This window comes from Anabrus simplex, chromosome 1, assembly GCF_040414725.1.
Source record: "Anabrus simplex isolate iqAnaSimp1 chromosome 1, ASM4041472v1, whole genome shotgun sequence".
In the NCBI taxonomy this organism is placed as follows: Eukaryota; Metazoa; Arthropoda; class Insecta; order Orthoptera; family Tettigoniidae; genus Anabrus; species Anabrus simplex.
Genome location: NC_090265.1, coordinates 1,334,497,319 through 1,334,510,301, shown reverse-complemented (window position 1 = coordinate 1,334,510,301; position 12,983 = coordinate 1,334,497,319). Strand labels below are relative to the sequence as shown.

The 12,983-nt window shown below is 36.0% G+C and overlaps 1 protein-coding gene across 1 annotated transcript in view; it reads left to right on the top strand.

Annotated features, from left to right (window-relative positions):
- LOC136858828 (tubulin polyglutamylase TTLL5) overlaps positions 1–12,983 on the top strand; it is a 463,915-nt gene that overhangs the window by 273,780 nt on the left and 177,152 nt on the right. Inside the window, exon 6 of the mRNA XM_067138637.2 lies at positions 5,678–5,877. Coding sequence (XP_066994738.1) covers positions 5,678–5,877 — 200 coding nt within the window. The remainder of the gene's footprint in view (positions 1–5,677; positions 5,878–12,983) is intronic.

The following is a 12,983-nucleotide window of genomic DNA, read 5'->3' as shown; positions in this document are numbered from 1 at the left end:
TGGTTTAAGAAATGGAATCTTTCTCCCAATTTTAAGAAGTGCAATACAATCTCCTTTTCATTGCTAAAGCAAGGAATGAACACTGCATATACCATCCACGGAAATACATTGCAATCGGCTTCTCAGGTAAGAGACCTAGGTGTTACAATAGACTGTAAACTAACCTTCTCTGCTCACATTCACTCCATAAAATCCCGTGCTATGCGTACTTTAGGCATTATTTTACAGGTTTACTGAAATTAATGATATTAACACCTTAAAATTATACTTAGTCTCGTATGCTCTCCCTATTATTGACTTTTGTTCCCCTATTTGGTCCTCATCTGCTATCACAAACATATCTCACCTAAATAGTATTTTTAACTTTTTCACTTTCATTGTTAAGACTCGCAATCCTGTTTTTAAGAACAAAACTAAATCTGACATTATGAACTACCTGGGTATACTTGACCTGAGAAGCCGTTTACAGTTCTCTGATCTATGTTACCTTCACAAAATAATCAATGTCTACACCAAATGTTATTCTCTTCCAGCGTACTTCCCTATACACGTTCCTCCCCGCCCTACACGCAACCGGCGCACCCATCATGTGTCCCATCCGCGCCTAACCTTACAACAACGCTCTATCTTCCACCGTCTCCCTACTCTTGGTAATTCACTACCCAATATCGACATATTCACACCTGTAGGATGCTAAAAGGTTTATTTTATCACCTATTCAATACATAAAAATTTTACAAATTAGGAATTTATTATTGATTCCAACTTGAGACATGTTTCGCCCTTCATTGAGGGCATCATCAGTCAAATTATCACCTCAAGGCAAAAAATCAGGTACCTGGTTAGTAGTTGACATGCACAAATTAATACATATTATTAATACACATTACAAAATTAAGTATGAGAAACAGTTGTACAATAGTGATGGTTGAACATATAGGTTTATAGAATAAGAAGTCAGCACCAATGCGTAAAATTAAAATAGTAGAGTTCGGCAGTGGTGCTCTGGAGAACAGTTGATGCAATCATAGGAAAATATAAAGTTTTAAAAATATTTACATTATAACAATCAAGGGAGAAAAGGTGTAGTGTTCTGCGTCAATGTTTGTAACCAAAAATTAATGTCAAAGGTTGGTAACTATACAGTATTTACATTGTCCCCTGAATGTTATAATGTAAATATTTTTAAAACTTTATCTCAACTGTTCAATTGGACAATGTAAATACTGTATAGTTACCAACCTTTGACATTAATTTTTGGTTACAAACATTGACGCCGAACACTACACCTTTTCTCCCTTGATTGTTATAATGTAAATATTTTTAAAACTTTATATTTTCCTATGATTGCGTCAACTGTTCTCCAGAGCACCACTGCCGAACTCTACTATTTTAATTTTACGCATTGGTGCTGACTTCTTATTCTATAAACCTATATGTTCAACCATCACTATTGTACAACTGTTTCTCATACTTAATTTTGTAATGTGTATTAATAATATGTATTAATTTGTGCATGTCAACTACTAACCAGGTACCTGATTTTTTGCCTTGAGGTGATAATTTGACTGATGATGCCCTCAATGAAGGGCGAAACATGTCTCAAGGGGAATCAATAATAAATTCCTAATTTGTAAAATTTTTATGTATTGAATAGGTGATAAAACAAACCTTTTAGCATCCTACATTCAGTATCTCCAATACGGATAACAATGATTTTTATCACTTGCATATTCACACCTTTCGCATCCTTCAAACAAAAAATTAAAAGATTCCTTTGAAGTCCTCTCCAGGTTTTGACTTTTTTCCGTCCCTCCAACCCTTGACCTTTCTTCTTCCTAATTTCTGAAACCGACACTTGCCAGTTACCGTTGTCATTGTTGTTACATTGTTACTGTTAAAATTGTTAATTATTTTTGTTACTTAATATTGTTGTTTATACCTTTGTTATCTTTTATACTTATTTAAACTTATTATTATTATTATTATTATTATTATTATTATTATTATTATTATTATTATTATTATTATTATTATTATTATTAGTGTAAAATGGCCCTCCATAGGCTGTATCTAATAATTAAATAAATAAATAAATAAATAAATAAATAAATAAATAAATAAATAAATAAATAAATAAATAAAAGTAATGGCTGGATTAATGCACATTTCTATTCCTCTGGCACTTTCTCTGTGATAATCTTATGGATTTTTTTTGGGTGACGTTTTCATCTTTGAGCTTCCAGATCTCAGCAATAATAACATCCTCTCCTGCTGCTCTGTTATTTTTCATTTGTTTTATGATTTCCTCTGTCTCTTCTATTGTGGGTGGATTAGAATCAGCCTTGGATGTAGTTTTTTGAAATATTAGTTTTTCTGTGGGTTTTTTGCAATTAAGAAGTTTATCAAAGTAATGTTTGAGAATTTTACAGTTGTCTTTTGTGTTTGTTTCCAGGGATCCATCTGTTCTTCGGGGCTAGGAGGTTGATAACCCTCAATATTTTCTTTGAGAGTTCTGTAAAAATTTCTTGTGTTATTTCTCTTGAAATCTTCCTCAATTTCTTTTAGCCTGTTATTGTCATATGCTCGTTTTTCTCTTCTGATTTCCTTTGATGATTGTTTCTGAACTAAGTGAAATTCCTTCCATGTTTGTGATGTTCTGTTACTGCTGAACTTCTCCCATGCTTGTTTTCTTCTCTCAATGGCTTGATCACAAATTATGTTCCACCATCTTTTTTTTTTTCATTTTCTAGGAGGTTGTCTCCAGCACATGCATTCTGAACTGTCATTGTAAGATTTGTCCAAGTGTCTGTTGAATGCATATGAATTTCTTCAATGATTTTATCCCTGTTTATTTTCAAGTATTCCAGATCAGGTTTGACTATTTTGTTTAACGCTGTCTTTTTCTGTCTTGCGATTAGTCTAATCTTAACTTGTAGTAAATAATAATCAGACTCAAAGAATCATTTACGCGTTCTGACATTAAAAATTTCCTGCGTATTTTTCCTGGAAATGGCCACATGATCAATCTGGAATTCTCCTCACACTGTGTTGGGTGCTTTCCATGTTGTAAGTTTTCGTCTTGGCTTTTGAAATTTCGTTGACATAATTTTGAGGTTAAAATTTTGACAATATTTTACAGGGTGTTCCCCATTTTTGTTTGTACAAATGTGTGCTGAGTACGGGCCTGTTATTTGTCTGTATTTTTTCCCCTTACATAATTGCGCATTGAAGTCTTCCATTAAAATTTTCACATGTCTTTCTGGTATGTCGTTGGTTACTTCTTCCATGTCTTCCCAGAAGTCTTCAATTTCTTGTGGCTTCTTTCTGTTTTAGTCATTTGTAGGTGCATGTTCATTGATAATTGTGTATGCTTTATTACCTGATTTGAAGGAGAGTGTGGAGGTACGTTTTGATATGGAATTGAAGTCTGTGATGTTATCCATGACTAATTTGTGTATTACATGTAATGAACCTTGTAATGATTTGTGTATTGCAAATCCTGTACCAAACAATAATGGTGTCCCTCTTTGTAAATCCTGTAATTTTCTGTGTCAAAATGGTTTTCATCTATGAAGCGCATCTCTTGAATGGCAAGAATTTTGATGTGAAATTTTTCTAGCATGTCTGTGAGTTGTTTTAGTTTTCCAGTTTGAAGAGAGTGTTTGCATTTAGAGTGCCAATGTAGTGTTTGCAAAGAGATTTTAAGAAGCTCCAACTCTTCCCCTCTTGATTTTCCTGGTCCCCCAGAATCCAATGACCAGGAAAGTCCAGTGTGTTGACTGGGACCTGGAGTAGCGGATTTCTTTCCTTTTGTTCCATCATGATTACTTCAAGTTGAAGTTGGTTGTGGTGATCTTTAATGAAGATCACGGTAATTACAGACTTGATTGTTGAGATCAAGCCATATTTCACTGCTGCATCAACTAGGTGAACAGACGCAGACCACAAGTCGCTAGATACTAGAACAGACACTAGTGGATTTCTTGATGTTGTGTGTTTGGTCCATGACAGCTATTTTATTTTGCTCAAGTCTGCCGGCAAGCCGGTGAGGCCCTCCTATCTGCCACCTGGGACGTGCCACTTTGGAGTATCACCTCTCTTCCTGCTATGACACCGTAGCTTTGTGGTTTATTTATTTATGTATGTATGTATTGTTTTGTTTTGTTTTGTTTTGTTTTGTTTTGTTTTGTTTTGTTTTGTTTTGTTTTGTTTTGTTTTGTTTTGTTTTGACACTACATATATACAGATCAACATTACATTTATCTACATTTACGGGTATCTTCATAAACAGATATGTAATAAATTTACAGTCAGTAAGGCACTGGCAGGTAACAATATAAGATCTAAGTTGTCCAGCCACTCTATAGTCAGAAGCTCTGACAAAGTCCTCTGTATATCCTAAAAATTACCTCTTCAGACAATCCCTAACAATATGATGGATTGTCTGATTCACGTTGCCACAATCACATGAAGGAGAAGGTCGCATGTCCCATTTGTCCGGCTCCGTCTGTGTAACAAACACGTTCAACATGCTGTTCAAGGTTTAAATTGAAGTGGGAATTCATCTCTATTTATATCACGATCTTACATGATCAAATTAAACTTCCCTGAAACCACCTAGTATCAAGTGAATAAGTGTCACTCATATAGACAGCAAAAAGCAGCACAAATTCACTTATCTCAAATGTACACAGACTGGACTATACAACGAATAGCCGGAATTTTAAGAATTTTATATTACAGCAATCAATAGTAACATAATTTTAACTTATCTCGTGTATCATTACAGAAATGTATTTTAGAATGTGTTAAAATGTGTTTTAGATGTTTTAGGCATATGTATATAATTGTTTAATTTGTACTTAAGGCTGATGATGGCACATAGATGCTGAAACTAGTACCATTTGACATGTGATTCAATCACAATAAAATGTCATTGTATTGAATAGGTGGACCTTGAAAGAATTTTAATTTACTGTAAACAATCAGTCGTCAATCTGCAACCTGAACTATAGCCCCAAATGCACATCAGTGGTAATTGATGAAGCTACCAGATTCTAGTCCCTAATTCACAAAGGTGGTTAATATTGCCCTTATCCAAAGCGTTTTGTCACGTAACCATTATGTGAAATAAAGGTGACGTATGAAGGCATTTACACTGGAAGTGTAGAGTTAAATTAGTTATTTCCATTGAAAAATGAAAGCAACTAACACAAAACTATGTTAAACATCCTTCTAACAAGGCCACTTTTAGCCAACTGTCTACCTACTTATAAATCCATTGTGGAAATTTCACAGCATTTATGTTTCAAAATAATTGTGGTGGGATAGAAACAAGATGGTCATCAATTACAAAAAGAAAAAAATGGAAATGCTACCATAATGGATGAGTAATTAAGTGTTGAGATATCTATTCATATATTCTCTAAGTAAGCCTGAGAATTTGTTCTTGTTGTCTCGCTAAGTTTTCTAGGTCAAGCCTTATATGTTTTCCCAAACAACATTGGAGAGTGAATGTTTGTTACTCTTCTGCGTAGTCTTTAAGGAGTATTGTATCTTTTCAGGATGCCTTAAATAATTTTTTTAAATAATCTCAATATTTGTGTATAAAATATATAAGTTCTACTCTTTTAAAATTAATATCTAATAATTATTATGGAATTTTGTTTGGTAGGAGTGATGATCCTGAAGCTGAAAATGTTGGACATAAGTGGACGTTGAGTGCCCTGCTGAGACACTTGCGGGAAGAGGGGACGGATACAGCTCTACTCATGAGTCGCATTGAGGAAGTAGTTGTGAAAGCCATCCTGGCATCAGCAGCTCCAATTGTATCAGCTTGCCGCATGTTTGTGCCTCATTCACGTAATTGTTTCGGTGAGATAATATTAGAGTAAGATTTTACATATTCAGACACAAACATAAATATTTCAAAATTGTTCTTGATGTGTGATGACATCTTGAATACTTGACCATTTATTATTTTAATTTAAAAAAGAGGAATATATCATTATGCAGATAATTTTATTTTCACATTATGATTCAGAGCTGAAAAAAATGTATTTAAGAACCATTTGAATTGTGGGATACATTTTCTACATATTTTGGGTCAAAAATATTTTGTAAATATTGGCTTCTCTAAATTGTTTGTATGAACATCCTCATCATCCTCTTCTTCTCCCTCCTCCTGAATACAGGAACACAAGACAAACACAATAGGGGAAAAGGATTCCAATGCAATAATGTAAGTATTGGAAAGGAACAAGGAAGTGTCAAATTGAGCCATATGTTGAGAGATAGGAACATGTACAAGAACACATTGAAAGATGTCTTTGTCCTGTTTTAGTAGTCTTTCACCATCTGTATTCAACTTCATCTTACTGTACTGTATATATCTTCCCTTTCTCTGCATTTATCCAGTTTTATCCTTATACTACACTTCCCACATCAAGACTGAAGATATGTCAGGATGCTCCCTCAGTGAGTGTTGGTGCTCACCCTCCTGATGAAGCTAAGGAGCAGAAATCAACTTGTTGGGTACTGAGAAGAAACAGATGTACAGGAACTGGGTTTGATGAGGAGGGAGCCCATCTGTTTAAAGACAGCATTGTATGAAGACACAAAGTGTGTTTATTCTTTGTATTTTCATGTTTGTCCTGCTCTCCTCTTTCTATTGCTCCCTCTTTCTGCACTGACCTGTAATTGTGTCCACCCATGTTCTTTTCGTGTTTGTTCGATATACAGTATGTATAACTTAATTTGACCCTTGCTTTGTTCCTTTCCATTACTTAAATTTGAATAATGATGATGATGATGATCTCATCCTATTCTTCTCAAATGTTGAAGTTGCTCCAGCATAAAGTAGCCTTGTCACTAACTGCATCAAAATCTTCACATTGAGTTTCTACAGGGCAAATTGGGCAATTATACAGATGCTGTAGAGCTTGAAAAGCACTGCAGTCACAGACATCATTTTGCATAAGGTGAGATAAGATAACTCCATGATATCAATTAATACTGTGATAGATTGTATTTTCTTTATCACGGCGTAGCTTTAAACCTGAATGTCTCCAAACTTCACCACCAGAAAGCAGAAGAATGCAGGACTCCTACAATCTGTGGGTGCCTGTGTGAGATTTTACAGAGTCCTTTGTGAAAGTTCGAAGAGTCAACACATCTTTTCTTTGAAGTGAAAGTAGTTTTGTGCAGTTTAATACATTATTAGTAGTAGTTTTAATGTGAATGTTTGATTTCAACAAGACAGGTAAGGTAATAATAATTTACAAACAAATTGTGCTACAGGGTAGAGGGCAATGAGCTTAGCAATATGATTGTTTTTCTTAGGTTTTGCATATAGTGATGTCACCCAAGAAGGGTAAAGTGATTCGCTCCTACACGTCTGAAAACATGAAAGAAGCACTGCATTTGGTTAAGAATGAAGGCTGGACAGTTTACAAAGCTAGTAAACAGTTTGTAAACCCATGGAGCACGCTCAGAGATTATTGTGTTAAATTCTTAGCTGATCCTAAGCGTGCCACCATTGCTAAAATGGTAAAGCCCTTTGTCATATCATCTGAACTAGAAATTAAAATAGTAAATTATGTCACAACAATGCAGTCTTTGGGTTTTGGACTTATTGCTAACCGGGCTAACCAAGCCAGAACAGGCCATCAACGTCAGGATTGAAATCCACAACTGGGCCCAAGCCGAAATCCATGCCTTGCAGAAATGTTAACGACAACTGTGGGATGTGTGTCCTGTTTGTTTTAAAATATTTAGGCCCTAAACTGTACTAAGTCATAACTGCAACATAGGAAATTGAAGGATACTTCAAATGGATATATAAACCTATGTTATATTACAAACAAGTTTCTATTATGAAAAAGTATGGTTCTTTGTGAACATTTTGTCACAAAGTTACTTGAACCGTATCATGGAATTACTAGAATATCACAGAATTACCTACTTTCAACTGTAAATTTTGTAAATAAATTCTTGGTATTAAAGATTGGACATTTTTCGAAATTTTAACCGTGATGTCCTCCAACACTATCCGTCTTTCAACTGAAGTGTGATCATCCAAGTGACACAAAATTTCAGTAAACAGTATCAGAAAAACCTTAGTATCATGGAGTCATCTTCCTTTACCCTGTAGGCCCATTTTTTTAATGGTGACCCTAGTTCTTGCCTTACCAGTTCTATCTTATTAATCGGTCTCCATGCTGGGCATGTTGTGAGGCATGAGTTGGAGTCCCCTCTGTTGGCACATTTCAGTCTAATTTATAACTCTTCGGTTCGTCAGTATGCCAAAACTAATTTTGAATAAATAAATTTATAAACTATAAATAAATTTATTTATTCAAAACTAGTTTCCGCAAACTGAAGAACCAAAGAGTTATAAATTAACTGAGCCGAAACTGAAAATTTCAGACATCACAAAATATTCCAGTCTGGTAATATCAGCTGTTGCTGCCAGTACTGGTTCCTGAGAGCCCTTGGTTTAGCTATTGCAGGCTTGCTGCTCGTGAAACTCTTCCATAATTTGAGAAATTGCCTTACTGCCGGGTGGTCATGCAAAGGATGCCGATTGTCCATCTCTTTTTTTCACTTTCTCAGTTTCAGCAGCTACTTGCTGTCAAACAGGAGGGTGTGGTGCCAAAGTGTACAGTACATCCCTGTTCGATATTAGTCGGTCTGAGGCATCCAGAGATGATACAACTTCTTTCATTCAAGCCAGTACCCACTTTCTTGGAATACTACACACTTTCTTGGAATACTACACAGAGTTGGCCCATACAGGACAAGCATACTCAGCTGTAGAGAAAGAGATTGCCAAAGGTGTATTTTACACAGTTGCTAGATGTGCTCCTCAAGTCAGTCCTGTTAATCCTGTTCCTTGCTCTACTTTCATGCTGACAGAATGGCAGTCCTGTAAATGTGAGTGAACAATCAAGTTGAACTCCGAGGTATGAGGGGGGAACTCAAGTTGTCTTCCTTCCCAACAGATATTCAGGGTATAATTTGCAGCACAATTGTAAAGATGGAACATTGTGATCAGTGTTTTGCTAGGATTTGGTTTTAGAAAGTTATTATTGTAGTACTAGGATGATGATGATGAAAGAATGAGTAATTTTTAAAGAATATTTTCATAACATCCCAAATTTAACCACTTGAGATCTTAGAAATCAGACTGTTCAGTTGTTAAGATGAAGCATAATATAGCTATGAAAAACAAAAACAAAAAAAAAAAACAAAAAAAGTTACAAAAAGTTATAGTTATTGATTTTGAGTAGAAAACAATGAGGTCGTATGTCATTTAAAGAAGTGTTGGTTATATATGTAGAAGTATGCAAGAAAGGCCATATCCTCTAAGATCTCTGAAGTTAAGCGTCATTCGACGTGGTCATCACTTGGAACGGTAGCTCATGTGCTGTTGCTGTTAGTAGGAACTGGCCACCTATTGCATGTAAACTCTGGCTCAGGATGCCTGATCTGTAGCCTCTGGCCTGCCTGAGGGTAATGACCACTTAGGTATCGTCCAAGAACTTGGTGGTGATGGTGGTGGTGGTGGCTGTAGTTCTTCTTCTTCTTCTCGTTATTATTATTATTCAAGGAAAAGAATTGAGAGCCATAGCATACTAGGTAGGTGTTGTAGCAGGCGGAGAGGTGACACTCTTGACGTGGCACATCCCAGGTGGCAGATAGGGGGGTCCTCACCAGTTTACTGGCGGACTTGAGCAAAATAAAATAGCTGTCGCGGACCAAATACTCTCCCCAGTCTCATTTTTCAACATATCATATTTCATTCATCAATTCCTCAATTCCTCAATTCGGAGTTGGTTTCTTGGTACATAATAAGATTCTAGATTCCATTCTTGATTTTTCCTCAAATTTCCCATGAGAAGCATTGTTAATGATTAGAGTGGAAAACAATATATACACATTGATAAATGTTCATGCACCAACAAATGAAAAAAAGCCAGAACTGACAAGGAGGGAAATCGTCAGTTTTGGGATGAACTTGACCAATTGGTAACGAATATACCTGATACTAATACTAACATTTTACTTGGAAATTTCAATGCAAAGATTGGACGTGAGAGGAGGTTTCGTGTAGTGGTGGGGCAATGGCCAGCACATAAATTGGCAAACAAGAATAGTGAACAGTTAATTGAATTTTGTATTAACCGTGGACTAATTTTGGGGACAAGAAGGTTTAAAATAAAACCGCATAAATTAATGACTTGGAAATGTCCTAATGTTAGGTGAGTCTCAGATAGAAATTTATAATGTAAAGGTTCTTTGTGGTGTCGATGTTGATTCAGATCATTACATTTCAAAGATTAAAATCAAATTAACTCCTAAAAGGAAATATAAACTCCAGAAATTCATTAGGAAAAGAATGTATGATTCTAGTTCAGTCATTAATAATCCAGTATACGTGAGAAATCCATAACGCTTTTAAGCGACAACTTGGGGACCACTGTTAAATTAAAAGCCTTAGCAGAAGAGGTTTGCTCCCATTAAAAAACGAAAAAGCATGCATGGTGGAATGAAAAGTGTGATATAGCTAAACTACGTCAGCATAAAGCTTGGTTGAACGACCAGCAACAAAAAACTGGAAGTTCTGGGGAAGAATTAATCAATGCCAGACAATTAATGGCCAGAGAAATCGGGAGGGTTAAAAGGAACCATCAGAAGGAAACACTAAAATCTATTGATGAAGTTTTCACTCACCATAAGAGACTGTTATAGGACATTTAAACAATACCAAACAATTTATACTCCCCCTACTCTTCTGATGAAGGATACGAATGGAAAGATGGTCCATAATGATTATGACAATGCAATAATTTTGGCAGAATACTTCAAAACAATACTTAATAGTAATGAACCTGAAGATTATTTTGAATTTGTTTTGTATCCCAGAAATAAAACACTTCTAGAAAAGATCATACCACCGGTTTACAATGAACTACGTGCAGCTATTGATTCACTTAGAAATTTTAAAGCGGCGGGAGAGAATCAACTAGTAGCAGAACTTTGGAAGAATGCAAATGTACAGACTATTCAGAATTTACATAAACATCTTATTGACATATGAAATATCGAAAAATTGCCTGAAGAATGGAATGTTGCAATTATACACCCACTACACAAAAAAGGCTATAGATCCTAGTAATTATCAAGGAATTTCTTTGCTGAATATCACTTATAAGATTTTTTCTAAGATTTTATATTCCAGAATTCATGAACAACTTGATAGTTAATTTGGTGAATATCAGGGTGGTTTTCGTCCCGGACTAAGCTGTCCAGATCAAATATCAGTCTCAAATGGATTACAAAACATCAAAGGATTAGGAGCAAAAATTTAGTGATCACTTTTGTTGATTTTCAAAAAGCTTATGATAGCATCCATCTTGAATCATTATTGCATATCCTTACTGAATTTGGTTTACATCGGAAACTTGTTAACCTTAACCTTATTGCAGTCACTCTTAGAAATACAAAATCTAGAGTTAGGTTCAGAAATGAAGCCTTCCTCCAACTCTAATCAATCCGTCACTATCCAGAAATGGACTGAATGATTTTAGAAAACTCTTCTTTGGGAGGTCCTGATTATTAATTAAGCAATGTAGTACTTGAGGGAATGCTTCTAATTGTGTCCATTTGACTACCTACTTTTTTTTCCTTTCTGGCAGTTTGAGTTTGCAATTATAAATGAATCTTTCACAATATGCTATGATATGGCATAATTTCGGAAATGACAAGGATTTTTTTTTTAAATTGCTAGTTGCTTTACGTCGCACCGACACAGATAGGTCTTATGACGACGATGGGACAGGGAAGGACTAGGAGTGCGAAGGAAGCGGCCGTGGCCTTAATTAAGGTACAGCCCCAGCATTTGCCTGGTGTGAAAATGGGAAACCACGGAAAACCATTTTCAGGGCTGCCGACAGTGGGGTTCGAACCTACTATCTCCCAAATACTGGATACTGGCCGCATTTAAGCGACTGCAGCTATCGAGCTCGAGAATTTATTCAGTAGAATGCTGGTTGATGTTGGTGTCAACGTAACTGCTGTGACCTTCAGCTCTGGTAGTTCTGTTTCAAATTCTTCTGAATGCTCTGGTTGTTGACGTTATGTGCGAAGCCAAGAAGGTCCACTCCACCACAGCATTTTAGTTTCGAGTTCTGCTGAAGTAATTCCTCTTGAGAGAAGATCAGCTGGATTTTCAGTCAAAGGAACATGCTTCCAGGTGGTTGCATCAGTGGCTTCTTGAATCTTGGCAATCTTGTTTGCCACAAATGTCTTCAGCAGCCTTGGCTCAGTGTTGATCCATCCCAAAACAATTGTACTGTCACTCCATAATCTGATCTGACCAGTCTTTTCTTTCAAAGCATTCATTGTTGTTTTGACAAGTTGTGCAAGAAGAAGGGCTGCCTCCAATTCGAGTCTTGGCAACAAAATGGTTTTTAAAGGAGCTACTTTCGTCTTCGCACAAAGTAAATTGGAAATGTAGAGACCACTTTGAGTTTGACAAACTGCATAAATGCAGGCTCCAAAAGCCTTCTCTGAAGCATCACTAAACCAAACAAATCAAAAGAGCCAGAGCAATTTCCAGGATTTATGTTTCTCATAATTCTGATGTTGTTCAGTCTTTCTAATGACGTGTAGTACTCGTTCCAAATCTGAAGGTGCTCTTGGGACAATGGCTGATCCCATTCAAATCCATCTACCCATAAGTGTTGCATCAACAACTTCCTTTTGATCAGTACTAGACCCATGAATCCTAGTGGATCAAAAATCTATGCGATTTTGAAGGAGACTTCTCTTTTGGATCTTGGTGACTGCTTTGCCAGCTCAACTCGAAACTGAAGGCAATTTTGTGCTGAGTCCCAGAGGAGTCCAAGAGTCTTACTAGCTTCACCTTTGTCTAAAACCATTAAAGTCCCTTCGTTGCTTTTGCTCTCCAAATCCTG